The sequence below is a fragment of the Pelecanus crispus genome, chromosome 8, assembly GCF_030463565.1.
Source record: "Pelecanus crispus isolate bPelCri1 chromosome 8, bPelCri1.pri, whole genome shotgun sequence".
In the NCBI taxonomy this organism is placed as follows: Eukaryota; Metazoa; Chordata; class Aves; order Pelecaniformes; family Pelecanidae; genus Pelecanus; species Pelecanus crispus.
The window spans coordinates 6105854-6125793 of record NC_134650.1 but is presented as its reverse complement, the minus strand read 5'-3'; the positions used below and the strand labels follow the sequence as shown (position 1 = coordinate 6125793).

Below are 19940 nucleotides of genomic sequence, written 5' to 3'. Positions count from 1 at the left end.
GTTTTCCCCACCATGTCTGTTGTTAAAGTATGTTAATCACGGTATTGGAAATAATAAAAATTATGCTGTAATAATTTTGGAGAATATAATAGGTTTCTGCTCTGTGTGCCTATCTCCATTTAACGTATACTGCTCCCTCTCCCCTGCTATTGTTATTTTTTCATGTGTTGTCCTGTTGTCTCATTGCCTTTTTTTATCCTACAAAAAAACTGTTGAGACACTTCTGCTGGATGATGTTAAAAAAAAATTAACAACCATCAATCTATAAATAATAAACGCTTTTATCAATGTGATTTTATTCTGAAACATCTTTTGACAGTCTGTCCCCTTTTGCGTCTCTGATTATTAAAACCTGTTTCAGATCCCTATGATAAACCATGTCTTATACTCTCCTAAATCTGCATAGCACTCAAAGAGGCTGGGTGCTATATTATTACAAACGCCACAGCTATAATATGTTGAACGTTCAGCCAACAAAATTGCTGGCTAGGAAATTGTCCTTGACCTGCATTATTGGGGGTTTTACCTGCTGATTTTTACTAGCTGTGGAGTAATATGCTGTCTCCTCTGGACTTCTGTGCTGGTACATCTTTTTGCTTTATTGCAGGGGCTTGGGGATACTGTGCTTTTTGTATACATGTAACTGTGGCTGTGTAATAAAAGGGACTTGCAGGACCTTGCTGGGCCACTGATCATGCAAAAAACTTTCATTAACGCACAAGGCAGCTTGTTGTAGAGCAAGTGCTGATGTGGATCAGAACTTTAGTAGAGGCTGTTCTGGATGGGACAAAAAATAAATTATCTGCAGGACTGTAGGAGTACAGTGTGAACTTACAAATAAATACTTGTGGTATTTAAAAAACCTCTTTAATCTTTTGTCCTTGTTGCACCTAACATATGATAGTGGATATCTGGTCTGTTGGGTGCATTATGGCAGAAATGGTCCTCCATAAAGTCCTGTTCCCAGGAAGAGATTGTATCCTTCTTCATGGTCGTTTCAGAAATGTAAACACTGATTCTATTTTACAAGATGCTAATAACAAAATTTAACAACAGTCAGTTGGTGTTGAGATGATTGAAAATTCATGTTAGCAATTTGGTTTTCCACATTGTTGTGTTTTATTGTAGATGCTAGATGTTTTTGTTTGTTTTTCCTCACTTTTGTTCATGATACTTCATAATTTGATCATTTCATTTTTACTTTCAGTTGATATCTGGTCAGTTGGGTGCATCATGGGAGAATTGGTGAAAGGTTGTGTGATATTCCAAGGCACTGATCGTATCCTTCCCTAGTCATCCTTGAATCCCATTCCACTTCTAACAGAAACACAATTATTTTGATCTGTATAAGTATAAAAGCATAAGCAATATTTTCCATAATATGTTTTAATAGATCTACTGTACTATTTGAAATTAGTGTCACAAACCAAATTGTTGAGCTTTCCATTTTATTTTCTTAGTAGACTATATTTAATGTAATTTGTACTGGTTGAATCCATGGAATTTATATTAAGAGCTTCAGCTTTTGTAGCTTAAAAAAAGGATACTGTTAGGCTTAAAAAATAAATAGCAGTAAGTATATTTTCTTACTCTTGTTCTTTGTAGATAAGTGTTATAAACAAAAGCCTCCAAAGTTACTTTTTACTATGCATGGATTTTGCTTACTATTTGTTTGAACAGTAGACTCATTTTTTTATTGTACAATTTTTTGAGTTTCAGTCAGATTTTTTTTTTTCTTGCTTGTTAGCACTTGCTGGACAGCAGTGTCCTAATTGCAAGCACACTGCATGAGAAATGTTTTTTTTTTTTATTACTATTATTTATTATAGAAAGAAAACCTTTTTCTTTTTGGAGTTTTTTTTCATTCTATGAAAATTTTATTTTGGGCTTCCTTTTTCTGTAAGATTGTTACTCCTCCATTCCTCCCTCTAATACTTTTGACCCAGACTTGTCTGCATAAAGTTCTGCTTTCTTGTACAATAGTAATTGTAGGAAATTTTACTGTATTAAAAACAAACAAACCCCTCACATACATGTTTTCATGCCTTAGAGATTAGAAATCTCAGTAATACATCTATCAGATCATAAAGAAGTCTTTACACTGTATTAAGTGAACAGAAGTGATCATTTAATAAAGTAAATATTCTTTGAAGATTTTGATGTATTTCAAAATATTTCCCTAGAAACAAAATTTAAAACATTTGACTCATTACCAAGTTCCAATTGTAAAAATTGGAGCAGAATTAATTTCATCCTTTATAAATAATATTTTACAAAGTAGTAGTGTTGTAGGACTAGACATGGAAAATTGATCAGTAAATAAATAGAATCCAGACGATGTAATTAGACCACAATTGCCAGTTATGGCTGTAGGTCGTAAGAAGCTATAGCTACTTGTGGTCCAAGATTTTGAAGAAAGTATAATATTTTTGCTTGTCAGCAAGGAAAATTTGAGTCCACCACTAGAAATATCAAGTATATGTTCACAGAATCTTTTCATAAATACCTGTGTATCTCACAGAGGAGGACTTTCAATTTTAATGCTAAATTTCATGACACTAATCTTCAGCAGTTGATCATGCATTATTTAGTAGTACAAATGATTAATTGTTAAATAAGTCTTTTTGTTTTCCACCTTTCTTCCTTTATATACTTATTGTTTTACCTTTTGAAGCCTTCAGACCAACCTAACACAATTCTTCATGTATGTTATGTGTCTTTCACCTGCATGTTAGCATGGGCTATTTTGATTTATTCATGAATAAATGAAGGAAATTTTGTCCATACTTGTTGAATATGCAAGTTATCACTTGTGGTTCTCTGGAGGTTACTGAAGCTCCACCAGTCTATGTTTCAAGGAGTCTCCTCCCCCAGGTTCTTATAAAAGTGCACAGCTATGCTTACGGGGTTTTTGTTCCTCTTGCAAGGCTTGCAGTTTTCTTTAATGTGAAATACTGACAACTGTTTGTGTTGCTGAAACTTTTCCTGACTGATAACTGCTTCAGTCAAATTGTTGTTTTCTTTTAGCTTCAGCTTCAGGATTGTTTGGAGTATGGTTTATGGGGATTGCTGGTGTGCATGGCCATGAAGTTTTGCATTTTTTTTGTGTGGGGTTTGTTTTTTTTATTTTGACTTAATTTTTAAAATGTCTTAGTATTTGGGGATTTAGAGCAGGGAACCAAGTTCAGCATGTTGCCTAATGATGTGCCTTGACTATCTTCAGGAAAACCTACTCTTACACTCAATAGTTTGCATTTTCCCACATGGTCGACGGGGATTGCCGGGATACTTGCAGCAGTGCTGTGGGTGGAATGAGATGCTCCGCGTCGCCAGGGCGGTGGATGCCCTGAGCCAGCTCCTGACTGGTGCTTTGGAGGATGGACAGGGCTCTTAGAGTTACCGGCCTGAGTTACTGGCAGTTGCTGCTGCACTGGAAGTGACAAATGGAGAAAAAACGGGCAACGTAGATGCCCAAGATGAAATAATGGAAAGCCTAGCAGCACCAGAGTGTTTTTAATGCTCTTTCTGCCCCGGTAGTAAAGGAGACTAGTTGCCCAACTAGTGGAAAAATCATGAGGGCATATTCATGCTTTCTTAGGAAAAATCATGCTTTATTGTGATTGTAACAAGGACTCTGTTTTCATCTTCTCTTCTTCCAGAGTCCCAAAAAGTAAGCAGATGTACTTGGAATGGGCTAAGCTGCTGGTTACTTTTGACCTTGTGGTCACTAGAACAGGAAGGGTTGTTTTGCCTGCAGGTTACAAGGTTATTCACATACAACGCTCTACGTGCTTTACATTGAAATTAAGGTTTTCTCCCATTTGGGTTTCTGGTAACAGGCTTAGTTTATTTCAAGTCCAACCCTATATTGAGGAATTTTTTTTTTTCCAGTTTTCAGTATCTGTAAAGCACTTTGAAGCAATCCATTGAGACATTGGAGATTTTTTTCAGTTTTTATTACTAAGGTGGGATAGGTCATTAAGTTTTTCTGCCCTCCCACCAGTGCTCTGAGACCCCAATAGACTGGACTTAATTTGGTTAGCTGACTAACCAGGCTGCTGTAACTCAAAGAAAAAGCATCTTCTTGAATCTAGATTGGTGGACATCTCTCAGAAATCAGTTTTCCAGCTAGGAACAAAATTTCCTGATGTATGTTTAAAATTTTCTTTGTATGTGCTTTGCTTTAGCATGAGAGTTAACAGTATTGACTCCTTAATTTTGATTTTAATATAGTTTTTCCATTGGAATGTATTCAGTAAGCAAATATAATTTTCAATCTTTGTATCAGAAGTCTAAAGTCTTAGCATGAAGCAGTGACTATGCATATCTTTCTAGTTATATTCTTGGCGTACTAAATGAAATAAAAGCACCTCTGTTTTTTAAATACATCTTAATTCAAAGTGCAGCAAATTTGTTGTTTTGTTACAAAAACCGTCTATGAGAATGGAGAAGTTGAAGTGCTAGATTATGAATTTAGCTATGAATGTTTGCAAGGTCCATGGTTAGACTCTGCTGGAATTGCACATTCTTTTTATCAGAGAAACTGTAAAGCGTAAATCTGAGTAAACTTAGATACCAGGAATACTAATGCAGTGTTTTCTCAGTGTGATAAATGAGCTTTGTTATCCCGACTAGGCTTGTTCAGACTCTGGTATCTCTCTAAAAAGTGTTGCCATGTCTAGGGGAAATGCTTTCACTTTAAAGCGGGAGAAGGGACAGTCCAGGAGAAACATGAGGCACAATTTCAACTTGTGGCTTGTAAATGCAATTCCTATAAAATATTTAAATTCTGAATTTAAGACAGAGTAGTCTTTGAGTATTACGGCAGTTGATACATTTAAACAGAAGTTCAACCAACCCCCCCCCGCAAAAAAAAAACAAACAAACAAACAAAAAAAACCCAACAAAAAAACAAACCACAAAAACCACAAAACCACAAAACAAAAAAAACCCAACAAAACCCAAACTCTACAAACCAAAGCTTTATTTCCTTAGGAGACAAGCACAAAATTCCTTACTTTGAATGGGATGTATTTGTGCTTTAGGTTTTTTCATGTATTTTTCTTCAAGAATCTTCAATGTTGATGGTGTTATGTTGTACTTCAGAAGATTCAACAGTAGCCTTTCTCTTCTGTCCTTATAGTTGTTTTGCTATGGGTACAATTGCTAAATAAAGCTTCTTTTGGAGTCCAAAAAAGCATAGCTTTCAATACTAGCCAATAGATAATAATTGGCAAAAGATATTTAAGCATAATGCATTGTGCAGCACTTCTAGCCTGTCCTTAAGGTTGTAAAATCTGAACCATATTTTTATGTCAGTCTAGCTTTTTGCATGGCAGCTCAGAATACTGTTGATGCTAAGATGAAGTTCATATTTGTGTCCTTTGTTCAAGTTTTCATTAACTTTTTCAGATTTCTTTAAGTGGTATTTTTGTATAGTGCAAACTTCAAATTCTTCAGCTGATTTTCCTAAAGGTATGGTGCAGATATTGATCAATGGAATAAAGTTATTGAACAATTAGGAACACCATCAGCAGACTTCATGAAGAAACTACAGCCTACAGTGAGGAATTATGTAGAAAATAGGCCAAAATATCCTGGTATTAAATTTGAAGAACTCTTTCCAGACTGGATATTTCCGTCAGAATCTGATCGTGACAAGTTAAAAAGTAAGGCGAGCGCGCGCGCTCTCTCTCTCTCAAAGATGTTAATTTTAAATGTCTGCAATACACTTAATTAAAAAAAAGAAAGAAATGTTTTTTTGCAATAGATGTCAACATTACTGCATACCTTCTGTTTCTTTCATCTATGGCATGTCCTGAAATCTTAGTAGTAGTCATTAAATACAGAACTATTTCCCTGTTCCCAGTATTCTGTTTAATTTTCTTAATTCTAATGCCTTGAATAATGTCTGTCGCTTAAATGTTCTCTGAAAGTAATACTTCTTGTGGAGGCTATTTGTAATTCTCTTTTTCTAGTTGGTGTGTGCATATAATTCATTTTGGCTATACTTTGACTTTAGATAATTACTGATAAAATGAAAAAAAAAAAACACCTTATATTCTCTAGATGGTCAAATAATTTTTTTTTTTACATAAAATGACTTGTTACAGCCTATTTTATTATTACAGTGATCACTCCAACAAAAAAGAAATGTCAGTGAAGTGCCACTGCAACAATGGGTAGCCAGTTACCGTGCAGTAATGCCTTTAAGAGAAAAACTAATTTGATATTATAAAATTAGATCATTACTGTACCAAGATGTTTTTTTAAAAGCTTATTTAAAATGTTTAGGGTGTTTTGTGTTCAATAGTTAGTGCCAAGTCAACTGTGACCCAAGTAACAGCAGAACTGTTAAAAATTGAGGTTTTGGTTGGTGTCACTGTTTGTTTTGGGTAATAGCAAAATAACATTTACACTAAAGGGGTGTGACTTTATTCTTTACTATAGAGCTACTTTTTTTTTAAAGTTTGCGTTTGTAGGCCTGTTTTCACAGTGAAATCTGTTAGTGTATGTCCTGTGTTCCCAGTATTCATTTTCTGTGTCAGAAGCTAAACTCTACAGCCCTTTTACATGTATGTTCTTTTTGTTTTTACTTTCTAGCCAGCCAAGCTAGAGATTTATTATCAAAAATGCTTGTAGTAGATCCAGACAAGAGAATTTCTGTAGATGAAGCCTTACGTCACCCTTATATTACAGTCTGGTATGATCCAGCTGAAGCAGAAGCTGTAAGTTTGCATTTAAAATAAATTTCAAGCTATCAGTTTAATGACTTTAAAGAATACCTTTAGTTTTAGTCAAGAGCATGCTTTGAACTCATTCTTTGCCTAGCAAAAGTCACACATAAAGCCTTCAGATCAACATTAGGGGCAGAATCACCTGAAGAACAGCCGCTGGAGTGGAGTTGATATAATTTGGAAAGTGGTTGTTGGTAGTTCCCTTTACTTTACAGGAGTTGCCTATGTTGTGGTAATCTAGGGCTTTTTTAAAAGGGGACTTTCTCTAAGGCCCCTTAAAGCCTTGCAATGAGTTTAATTTTCTTTTACGCTTTTAAACAGCCTTTCAGTGGGAGGTAGGACTTAAAAGCAAATTCTGGAGTTTTAAAATGAACGTGACTGAGGTATAGGGAATAGGCTGCTAAAGATGAAGGTACAAAAATGCTAAAAAAGTTGTCATTTTTAGGGGTTTTTTTTAGTTATGATTGGTCGTATTAACCTGATGTAGTAGATGCACTATAGACTTTCTTTTCTTTGTAGCCTCCACCTCAAATCTATGATGCACAGTTGGAAGAAAGAGAACATGCAATTGAAGAATGGAAAGGTAAAAAGTGAGCATGACAAATAACACTTATTGTAATAACTTGCATTATTAATACATGGCTCGCAGAATGTGTGTGCTGGATTGTGTAACTGACTGGAACCCACTATTCCAGTCATGCAGTGCTGCTTGTGGCAGTATGAAAAGAAATCAATAATGGAAAAATGTTCTATTTGGAGTGAATATATATATATGCACATATATATACACATATAACATTCTGAAGTCTGTTCAACAAAATGCTGTGGTTTTCATTTTTTTTGTTCCATTCTTCTGAGCATTTTGTTATTCTTAAAGTGTTTGTAATCTCAATGGGGTTTTTTTCTTGATAGGAAATTCTCGGAAAGAGAAACGTGTGCCTGTTCTCAGTCTGCATTATTTAAGCCGTATCTCTTGACAATATTTACGACTGTATTTGTTCTAGAGATCTTAAATAGCAGAAGAGTGTTTTGGTGGGGTTTTTTTCCTCTCATCATTGCTTATTTATTGACCAAATATATTAAACTGTTGACTTAAACAAAAGAATAAACAGCATTGTATTGAAATCAATTACACCTTATAGTTCTAGTCAAAAACATGAAGTGGTGAGGCAGTTCAGATTTTACACATCTACCATCAGAGGACCAAGGGTGATAGACATCTTTGCTTAGTACTTTGGAAATCACTTGTTTTTGTAAAATAGCTTTATAAATTTCAGGTATTGATTCTGGTTTTTACATCTATTTTTTTAGGGCATATCTGCACAGGTGCACTTCAGATTATTTTGGATTAATGCAAGGTGGAAGATTAAAATGGATCAGTTAAATCTAATTGAATCCATTTGTAAATGTTATTACTCAGAATTAAAGAAGTCTTAATCTATTTCAGTAGTTACTCTTAGTTAAATTAAGACTATGGGTACATACACAAGCTACTGTGAGTTAACCGAAAGTATAACTTAAAGTGTACCTGATGCTCTGCAGCAGTAATAGTCCTTTTGCTCTAGAAGGGGCAGAGGGCCTGAACCACACTACAGACATATCAAACAGAGTAGTGGATGCTCCTTCAAAGTCACAGCTCTGATTTTTTTCCGTTGTTGTTGAGGTGCCTGTATCCTAAATTGTCCTTGATTAGTAAATGAGGGCTTTCAAGCACTATTTTAATTATTTGTTTAACCTACTTCAGAATTTCCAGACTTTCCTCAATGTATCCATGGAGATTGTTCTTAAAGAACAAAGACATTTGTGTATGGTTTTGTTATCAAAGTAAAATTTCCATGGGGGTTATCCATATGGTTTTTTTAAAATCCAAATCAGTTTTTTTTTTTTTTTAAACAGTTAATATTAGTGCATTGTAGGTATCCATAAAGTTTTGGGGTGGGATGGTTGTTTTTTGTTTGGTTGGTTGTTTTGGGTTTGGTTTTTTTTTTTTTTTAAATGAACAGCTATTCATAAAATATGTTGATTTTGGTACATGCTTGGTGTCATTCTGTGATGCATAAAGAAAACCCATAGAATTCTCTAATCATTGCCATAGGCCTTTATTTTCCTTTTTTTTTTCTTTCTTTTTTTTAAATATCTCTACAGTTGTACTTCCAGACTGACCCTTTACACATATGTAAATTGTATGCAAATCCTCTGTGATCTTACAATGTTTTTTCTGTCTCTTCTCTTATTCCTTCCACCCTTCTCTCATAAGAATTAATATACAAAGAAGTAATGGATTGGGAAGAAAGGAGCAAGAATGGTGTGGTAAAAGATCAGCCCTCAGGTTAGTCATTGTTTCAGTAGTTCTCCTGTAACTATGATACATAGTGCTGATCTGTTGCACTAGTGAATGAAGAAATCCTGCTTAATAATCCAGGTAGGCAAAAGTTTTGTTGTTCAAGACTCTTGATTCTGATCAGCCTGTGGACATCCATGTGCAGTGCTTTTTCATTGTTAATGAAGTAGGTTTTAGGAAAACTTACGAAGTTTTCTGTGCCCAGTACCTGGAGCTGCCTTCTCCCCAAAAGGCTCAGTCATCAAATGAAATAATTGATACCATGTTATATCAGCTGTTGCGTAGATATCTTTTATGCTGAATGCTTATTCTGTGTGGCTCTGCGTGAATGAGTCCTTTTCTGCAGGGTTAAACATTGTTAGGGCTCCTTGTTTTAAAATAGTTAATAGTGCAAAGTATTTATGCCCATGATTGAATCCTTGACGTTTGCTGCTGTTCTCTTGGTCCACTAATTGGAATATTGTAGTCTTTTATTAACTATATCTATTAGATTTCTTGATACTTGGGTCACTATTCACATCATACATTGTTTTTTTTGTTTTGTTTTGGTTTTTTTCCCCACTCCCTGAAGAGGGAGAAAAATAAAATTATCTTCTCTTAATGTTTACCCTGGGTTTTGAGTGCCAGGGAACATAGTACTTGCTTTTCTACTGTTTATTAATTTATTTTCTAAGGATTTCTGTGGGGAAAGTGATGCTCAGAGCCAAGAAGTGTGGTTATTTGTACTTGCAATATTGTCTTGCCTCAGATTTTATTATGTTTGGTTTACTTAGCACAGATGCAGCAGTGAATAGCAACACCAGTCCTTCCCAGTCATCATCTATCAATGACATTTCATCCATGTCAACAGAGCAAACATTGGCCTCAGATACAGACAGCAGCCTCGATGCCTTGACAGGACCCCTTGAAGGATGTCGATGATCAGCCAGGATTGCAGACTTGACTTTGGAAAAGAACTCTTGCTTCCATTGGGCCTGAATTGCTTGTGAGTTAATGGAACCAAGTAGAAAAACTCCATGTTCTGCATGTTCTGCTAAAGTAATGCCTGTATTTTTTACTCAGTTGTTATGAAATTGCCTGCTTAATGTTGTAGAATGAAAGCAAATCAATGTCTAAAGAAAAAAAAATTTAAATTTAGACACTATTATAGGCTTTTCTTTGTTTCAGCCTATTTCAGGTGAGCAGTTATAATGGACTTTTAGCCAATAACTCCTCGTAAGTGGGTTCATGAATCTTCAGTCCCAAGTAGCAGGCTTCTGTGACACAATGTTTGTTTACATTTTAGTACAGTATTGCTCATTAGTAGGTTTTTTGAATGTATAGTCTCTATGAAGTTTGTTTTAATGTGTGACTGTGGCAGTGTGCTTTATTTAACGACCGGAGTGTTGTATGTAAGTGTGAACTCACACGCTGAACGCTCTCAGTCTTGTGTTTAAGGGGCAGTTACTCTTCCACATAGCACTTTTTTTTTTTTTTTTTTAATTGACCCCTTTCTATCTTCACTTTCCAGCAATTCTGTCTATCTTCTTGTAGAAGAGATAAACGTGAAGTTTAAAGAATGTAGCCATTACTTTGTATTTCACCTATGGGTAATGTGTGTCTAACTTTTTCAGTTTTTTAAACGTGGATGGAAGATACAGTGGCTTAATTAAATCTTAAGTAAGGATGAGTGACTTATTTGTGAAGCATTACCTGTTTAGAAGAGGAGAGAGTGCTAAAATGTTCTGTATTTTCTAGCTTGTGATACTGGTCCTTTAACAAAAACAAAGAGAAAAGGAGATTACATCTGTGATGCTCTTCATTCACTGCAAACTCTGATAAAAGGACAGATGAATTGGAGAGACTTGCAGCCACAAAAAGAGCTGCATAAATGTTTTCCATTTTTTTAATGGGTCCATTCTATCTAGCAAGTAATTAAATAAAAATACAGTAGTTTTGAGTCACTTGTTAACTAAATACTTAATTTATAAGGCTTAGCTCTATTCCCACATTAGGAAAACCTCTCTATTTGTACTAGGGGAGGAAAGCATATTTAATATTTTCTAAGCAGAGTGTCAGGGAAGAGGAGGAGATTATTTGCTGTTTCAATACAGGCTTATCTGATTCTGAAAACGGTATTGATAATACAAACATTGCCTGTTAAGTTGCTCAATATGTTGAATTAGAAAATGCGTTTGCAGTAGGGCTTAAATCGCTTCATACTACACACTTGTGAATTTGTGCACGTTCACTTTGGAGTGCGCAGGTGTGAAATTTTGCTAAAGGATCTTGTGTGTGCATGTGTGTGAGATTAAACTATATAACTATGAATCATATAGATGTACAAGATGAGGTAAAACACCACTTTCTTAAAGGCACTATATTTAGCTGTTGATCCAGATACTCTTGACTTGAATATATAAATAGAACTTATAAAATATACTGGCCCAGCCAGCCACTGCATTACTGACATATTTCTCTTGTAAAAGAAAATTGTCCGTTGTTTCTGACCTTACAATTTGAAAAGCAGCAATTTCTCTTTATGCAAACTTTTATTGCTTTTATATTAAAATTGTACCCCTTTTTAATAGCTTAAGTTGCGGTAGCAAAAATATTAAGGTTTTACTGTCCCAGAAGTTTTAAAAAAAAAAAAAAAAAAAGTACTTAATATGATGTTAGCTTCAGAATTGTCATCTGGAATCTTGGATTTTTAAAATTCTGTTTAATTCAATTGCAGGATATTAGGGCTTGCATTTTTTCTTGTTGTTTGGTTTTAAACCTACGGATACCTTAGTTTATCTTTTGTATACTGACAGTATATGTGAAATATTTTTAGTGCATTTTTGTCACTGGAAAAAACATTTAAAAATACCTATTTACCATATAGCAGAACAGTACAGGTGGTTGTTCTTTTGCGTTTTTTTAATCCTTGTTTTTTGTGTAAGTTAAAATTACTGAAGACACCTATTCAAAATGAACATTAGTGATTCACTGTGGAAGTAATCTACTGGATTTCACTTTTCAAGATTTCAATCTTTTTCAACTGAAGTTGCACTGTGCTATGTTCATTTTAACAGTTACTGCTCTAGAAGACTTAACAAAGTTTGTTTGGTGTTTTTGTTTTTTTTTTCATGTGTTCTGGACACTTGCAGAGTTGAATTTTTCCTATTAGTCTTGGGCTGCTCAGAACAAGGGGGTGTTGGACCAGATGACCTCCAGGTCTCTTCCAACCTAAATTATTCTGTGATTCAGATTGTCTTTTAATGTTTTTTAATACAACTGCCCTATCTCCACGACTTGAACTGGTATCTGACCTTCTCCTAGTACGTACTGTTAGCTTGAATATGTGCTCTTGGAACAAAAACCGCCCTGAGATTAACTGAGCTTATTAGTAAATCTTGCTGTAGGAAAAGCTGTCTCATACCTTATTTTTTTTTAATGTCTTCTTGCTATGGCATACATTGAAGCTTCAAAATTTGGCAGAACTGTTTCTGCCTTCGGAGCATGCATGAAATGTCTGTGAATATTGTAGATTTTGATTCCAGTATAATTCATAAACCAAATTGCTAATAACCCGAACGAACGTCAATCTTGAGAAGGCACATATGCAGGTTATATTCGGAAAAACGCATGCAGAATAGATGCATGCTAAAGCTCCCATGCTATTTCAGTGTGCACATATAGACTATAAATGCGCTGCATGCGGACTATATACATATAGTTGTATTCCTGACTGCAGATTCAGTTCAGTGCCGCGTTTGTGAAATGGTCGTCAATGCCATGAGAACCTCATCATTGATGGAAAACAAAATGCACATATAACTTGACAAGGGTTTAAAAATTTAGTTTGGTGTGCAATATGATCACTTTTATTCCTAATACTAAAATCATGTACGTAAAGTGATGCAATTGACCATTTTTTTTGCACTTTGGCATTTATAAATATTTATATGTATTTAAAGATAAAGAATATGTGAGTGTGTATATACATATATATATATATTAAGAAACCTGCTCAGTTTTGTAAACATGAATGTTAGTTTTCTTTGAGAGACTTTGTATAGTGTTAACACTACTGCAGTATACATAAACAATTTGTGAAATACGATTAAAAATAAGTGGTGGTCAACATAGATGCAATCTGTAATCTTAACTGCTCACCTGAAAAAAGAGAGAGGAATCTATGGCTATCAATCGGATTATTTACCAGAAACATTATGTTAAATACATGAACACTGAGTAGCTGAATGGCATTGCAGAAATGGAGTATGTTTTAAACAATTCATTTCATCTGTGCTCGTATCATTTTTCCTCAAAAAGAAAAAAAAAAACCTTAGAAAGAGAAGCTTGGCCTTTTAAAATCTGGATAAGCAGCCCGTAAGTGCTTTGAGGAAATACTGTGATATGGCAGGTCAAGTTTTTTTATTGAAAAAGACGAGAAATGGATTCAAAATTAAGGCTTTGTCTGCATGGATCATACAAAATAAACTAGTCTAATGACTGGAAGGTAGTGTTTGCAAACAGCCTTTGAAGTTTTGTAATGTTTCCGGTAAGGGTTTGCATTTCTTTGGCAAAGTAATGAAAATTAAACTCAACCTTAACTAGAAATTAACTAGTTGGTTGGTAAGGTTCAAAAACTGTTAGGAACCAGAGGGCTGTTGGGGTTTTCTTTGTCTTTTTTAAGTCCTGACAGAGCATAAGTGTTTATTAAGTGATTCCATATTGTTTAATTTTTCTTTCCTAAAGGAAGGACCTTAAATGCTAAATCGGTTTCCTTTTTAGATCTGATTGTATTTGGCTTAAAATTATAATTTTATGAATGAAGTAGGATTTAGACATTCAAAATACAGCTGACATACAGAGTCTCCAAGAACTGAGTGAATGACCCTCTTTTTTTTTTGGCAGAAGTGCAGTCCTCTAGGTTGGTGTGTGCTGGAAGTTCAGATGTTAAAGTGCAGACAAATCTTTACTGAGCATAATGCCGTTTTGGAGTACGGGTTCGGTCTTGCAGCAATACAGTTTGTGTGGAGTGTTTCATTTGACTTGTGACACTTGACATGGAAGTACTTTAAGCGTGGTGGGGGGTAAATGCTGAACAGCCTTTGTCTGTATATTCTACATGTGTCATATGGATTCTATCAGGGCTTGATGCTAAACTTAGTGATACCATATACTGGGAACCAAATTCTTTCCTGGGATGTGTATTGTGTAAGTCCTGTTCAAAACTGGTTTTGATCCAGGGACACCTGCACCCAGATGCAGAATTTGGGCTTGAGTTCCTATAGATGAATCTAGTAACTTCTTCGCTTTTCCAGAGTGTCCTTGATTTTTTTTTTTTTTTTTTTAAAACATGTTGAAATATGACAGAAGATGTATTCTGGCTCATTATTTTACATATATTTTAGATTGTCTATTACGTGAGTGATAGTGATGTTCTAAAAGCTTATTACACAACTTATCAAATCAGTTTTATTTTTTTCCCGCTCTGCATGCTAAAAATGTCTGGAGCTAAACCAATGTTTTAGGTAAAACATCTTTTCTCATATTAGTGTTGGAAGAAAGTGGAGAGAGAACCATCATTTCTGTTTGTGTTCTATAAAATGACTATTTTTGTAGTTAAAATTTTAGTTGTTGGATTTCAATCCCACAGTGTTGCTTTGTGGATATAAATTTACCTGGGTCCGCTATTTCAAACAGTACATGTATAACAAGTCCAGTATAAAATTAAACTAATAAAATGCACTCTTCTGCAATTTGTTATTGAAAATATGGCAAATTATTTTGGTCCAAGAATTCAAAACAAAATAGAGAAAATACATTTTAACTATTTTAAGTTTTTATTCCTTGATGCTGCTGCTTATTTTTTGAAGAGGTGCTTGCAGTTTTGCACAAAAGAAATCGACTTTATTAATTGCTGGGTTTGAAGCACTTTAGAATTCTTCTAAATGCAACCAGTATATGGTGTAAAAAGGAATGCCATTAAAAAAAAAAAAGTTTAATGTGTTTAAATTTTGGTTGCAATCTTTGCTATTCTGATAGATCTGATCAGCATGTTCCTCTAAATAGAAACCTTTTTTTTTTTCTTCAGAGATTTTAAATTAGAAATCTTTTTATGGGCTGAAATTTAACACATAGCAAGAGATCATTTGAGAAACATCTTGTACTCAAATGCCTGTAGGGTGACTTGAATAGCGATGTGACTACCTAGCCATCTAGTATGTAAAGATACAACAAAGATACAACGTTTGTTCCTATGGCAAGATCAGCTAGCTATGAGCACTAGGATTTTTGTTCTTAAACAAAAAACTTTTCATTAACTTTTGGCTACGCATCAGGAGGTAGCTGTATATGTTATGGTAAGGCGAGAACATATGCTTCTTGGTCCTCCACTGTAATAGATGCTGTGTGAATACCACAGGAAGACACTGTCCCTGCTCTAAAATACGAGTCCGAAACCCTGATACTTTCTAGGGTGTACTTCAGCAAGTGCAGGTGTATCTGTTTCCCAGGCTGCGTCTGTAGTTCAGCACTCCATAGTTTCCTAGGATAACAAAAGCCGTGGAGAAAGTCATTGGGTGAGAACAACATTTTATGTTCGCTACCTGAAACGGCAGTCATATTTGTTACTGATCACAAAGCTAATTTAATACCCGTGAGCATACGCTATTGTATTGCCTTCTAATGGGGAGAAACTTTTTTGAAAAACCAAGTGTGTCACTAGCTTTTCTATGAATTCAGATGCTTAAATTGGTGCTAATTTTTTAAAAGAAAATGTAACAGATGGTTAGCAGTGTATTTGTCTGTTTTTGATACCTATATTTTCTTAAATGGTGACAAGCCAAACTTTATAAAATGACTAATGTGCATTTTCAGCTTCATCAGACTCCCAGATTTTTCTGAAGTAAAATGTTTAAACTTCCATGGTAGTTACTGCTTCTTTGGAACTATTGCTTTCAGGTACGGTATACGCTAATAAAATTAACACAATTAGAAAAGATAGCAATACATAACTATCCCTTTCTTTAACTTACATGACATGTTGGGTTCCCCAGGTGGTTTTAGCAGTATAGTGTAATCAAGGTACCTAATGAAGAGCAAATCAGATACCTGTGTGCAGTTAACTCAGTACAGTGAAGCCTTACCTGGTCATTAAGACAATTTGTAAAGACTATACAAATTTTAATCTATTTTAAAGAGGGAATAACAAAAATCACTAACTGTTTTCATACAAATTCAAATGTTAATCCAGAGAATATATTCTATAGTATACTCCAGAACACATGCTATTAAAGAGCATAATAGGCTTCTTGAGTAATTTGTTATGAAATCCAGTTTTATCTAATGATGCAAAATAAACTCCCTCCAGAAATTAGTTCTTTGAGAATTTATTTTGAAATGCCTTCAAGTTTTAACTCCCTTCAAAATGCTTTGTGTCTCTTGTTTTGGCCCTCTTTCCCACCTTCTGTTTACCAAATGTCACAAAAAGTAGCATCAAGCCCTATCACTTGTTACAGTGTTCTGATTTTATGGCCTTAATATTATAGTATGGTATATAATTTCAGAAGAAAGATGTGTTTTGAAGTCTAATTATATAGATACATGTGGCCTCTTCTGCCTATGAGATTAGGCTTTGATTGTCATATCTCATTCTTGATGCTTGTGCAATAGGAACATGTTCCTTTCAATGCAGTGGCTATTTTGTCTGATGCTGGACTTTGTTTTCAGGATGACTAGAAAGTTGTGGGGTGGTTTTTTTTATGGACAGCAGTCATGCTTCCTTGTTTTTAGATTGATTTTTCTTTAAGGAAACTAGAATTTCATAAGGAAAACTGTCAATAACTAGTTCTGGAGTGCTAGTTAAAGCCTCATTCTGAAGCTTTTTGTGTTTTGTTTTGGGGTTTTTTTTCCTCCAAAAACCTTATCGTAAAACAGTACTAAAGCCACTGTAAAATTACAAATAAATATGTATACTTAAATGATTTGAGCAGTCTGTGTTGTTTACTGTAGCAATGTTTTCTTTTTCTTGATTGTTCCTGTGTTAAGTGGAATGCTTTATGTAACCAAAATGATGTATGCTCTTAGTTATTTTAAAATGTAAAGTTTCGGTTACCACTTCAGCTTCCGGTTAACCCAAAAGGTAAGTGTTGGTACGAGAAAGGAATGAAGAACAGCGTTAGGGGATGGGTTGGTGCTGCTTGCTGCTGATCAGCTGGAACATTTGGACGCATTAACAGCACTTGGTTTTACTGCCAAGTGTATTTTGAAATGTGAGTGTTTTATAAATTGCAGAAGCTTGCCTGGTAATACTGACAGATCTGTGTTGCCATCCTTGCGATTAAACAGGATCAGAATTGGATTGTCAGAATTCCTTGCAAGTTTCAGATAAGCTGCTGGCTGTATGGGGGGGGGGGTGTATATACGTTTGTATGTATAAAAGGACTTTGGAAGAATTTTCTCTTCACCTCATGCTCAATGTTGTGTTTCATTTTGTTCTCGCTGAACAAGACAGAGGTACAGCTAACTTGAAACAATAGTTCCATTGTACTTATTTTGAGGAAGAGGTAAGTATTCCTGCAAAGACAGTGAGGTTTCCAGGTCCTTTGCAAAGCTGCCTGCCCTAACTCTGGGGAAGGTGAAGTGAAACTGAACCACTTTCATCTCATTGCTTTTCATGGCCGTTTTCTGATATTAAAGAAAGGGTTAACACAGCTGCCATAACATATGGCTAGGGCTCTCAGCCAGGCTTTGGCGTTTTAAAAACTTCACCTATGACAGCAATGTTGCTGTAAAAATTATTTCAGGCTATTTCTTGCATGGAGAACTTGAAGTTTTTATCTCTTCTCTACAGGGTGTTGCAACAGAGTATCTGGATAAAGCAGGGATGGCCAGTAGGTCCTGAAGTTCCCCTGTATTTGACGATAGGGTATTTTTCAGGTTGCTCCTTCAGCTACAGAGGAAGACCTAATTTCTTAAATGGGGGGGGGGGGGGGGGCGGGGAAGACCGTGACGTGTGTACAGGGAAGTGCTTTACCCAAGTACTTTCCTTGCCTTATGCCATACCTTTTCTTTATATGTCCTTCAAGTTCTTGAAGTTGGTAGGACAGTTCTAGCAGCGTTGCCCTGGGCACGTGAACCTTGTGGGATAAGACTGGGGTTTTTTATTCACTGGTATTTGATCTTAAAACAAGCTGTTTGTTCCTCTCTGGGGAAGAAGAAAAACATCTGTGCAGTTTCTGCTTGCACATCATAAGCTGTTTTAGTGAGATACTGAGTTACTAAGTAGATGGTCACTCTTGCATTTAATCTTGCTGAAGAGCAAATAATGAACCACATGTTTTTTCTCATATAAAGTATAATTTTAAATTCAGTACAGGCTTAAGTATACAGATGCCATTGTTCATGTTAAAGTTCTGCAGTGGGTTAAAAGAACAGCGGTTATTTTCTTTATATTTAACTGTATATGTGTCATTAATGCTGGTATCAAAAGAGTTAACACATTGCTCGTGTAGAGAGAGGTAGCTCTGAAGAGATGTGAGGGAGGGAGTCTACCAGCGATGGTCTTAAGATTAATGTGTTCTTATGGGGGTCCCGTAGGGAGGCTAATGATAATCCAGAGGAGCAAATGGCTTTAAGAGACCTCCTCCTCCTCTGTGAGTGAACAGCCCTTCCATGAGAGGGCAGGAGCTGCGCAACAGCTCCGGATCCCAGGCGCGGGGCCAGGTGAGAGCGCTGGAGGGAATCAGAATCGTTTAGGTTGGAAAAGCCCTTTAAGATCATCCAGTCCAACCATTAACCCAACACTACCAAGTCCACCACTAAACCAATTAAGGGGAGAGTAGCAATTTCATGTTTCCTGGCTTGGTGGCTGGATTATTTTTTAATGAAAATAAAAACTAGGAATCACTAAGGTTAGAAAGGATCTCTAAGATCATCAGTCCAATCATCAACCCAACACCACCATGCCCACTAAACCGTGTCCCAAAGTGCCACGTCTGCCTGTTTTTTGAACACTTCCAGGGATGGTGACTCCACCACCTCTCTGGGCAGCCTGTTCCAATGCTTGACTACTCTTTCTGTGAAGAAATTTTTCCTAATACCCAATCTAAACCTCCCCTGGTGCAACTTGAGGCCGTAAACTATAGGGAGACTATAGGGGACTATAGGGAGACAAGAGTGTGTTGTCGCATCCTTGCTGTATTTGTCTCTAACTGAAACAGCTGACTTTGGGATGCAGGTATGTGCTCAGCACTCTTTTGCAGCCCGTGCGGTACCTATGGGACCTCTGGGGTGGCTGGTAACACACTCCAGCAAGTGTGACCTCCCTTGATGGAAACCACTCACTGCTTAGGCGTTCAGTGCACTGGTACGAGGCTCAAGGCTAGCCCGAAAATACCAGAGTGCTCCCCAGCATGCTGCATAGGCTGGTGTCCTGGTTTCGGCTGGGATGGAGTTATTTTTTTTTCCTAGCAGCTGGTGCAGGGCTGTGTTTTGGATTTAGGATGAGAATAATGTTGATAACACGCTGATGGTTCAGTTGCTGCTGAGCAGTGCTTACACGAGTCAAGGACTTTTCAGCTTTCCATGCCCTGCCAGCGAGGAGGCTGGGGCACACGAAGCTGGGAGGGGGCACAGCTGGGACCGCTGGCCCGAGGGCTACCGCATACCATACGGTGTCCCGCTGGGCAAAAAACTGGGGGGAGTTGGCTGGGGGGCAGCGATCGCTGCTCAGGAACTGGCTGGGCATCGGTTGGCGGGTGGTGAGCAATTGCATTGTGCGGCACTTGCTTTGTATATTATTATTATCAATATTTTTCCTTCCTTTTCTGTCCTATTAAACTCTTTATCTCAACCCACGAATGTTACTTCCCCCCCGATTCTCTCCC

General features: G+C 36.2%; 1 protein-coding gene across 6 annotated transcripts in view; it reads left to right on the top strand.

The window, feature by feature from the left end:
• The window catches only part of MAPK9 (mitogen-activated protein kinase 9), a 49595-nt gene that overhangs the window by 14947 nt on the left and 14708 nt on the right, over window positions 1-19940 (top strand). For 3 of the 6 annotated variants that reach the window (XM_075715575.1, XM_075715577.1, XM_075715576.1), the window contains exons 7-12: window positions 1208-1279; window positions 5487-5669; window positions 6604-6728; window positions 7257-7320; window positions 8995-9066; window positions 9857-10552. In XM_075715575.1, the coding sequence (XP_075571690.1) occupies window positions 1208-1279; window positions 5487-5669; window positions 6604-6728; window positions 7257-7320; window positions 8995-9066; window positions 9857-9999 (659 nt within the window). In that variant the 3' untranslated portion in view covers window positions 10000-10552. Of the gene's footprint in view, window positions 1-1207; window positions 1280-5486; window positions 5670-6603; window positions 6729-7256; window positions 7321-8994; window positions 9067-9851; window positions 10553-19940 lie in introns of those variants that run through there. The other 3 variants (XM_075715578.1, XM_075715579.1, XM_075715580.1) reach the window with 3 other exon arrangements.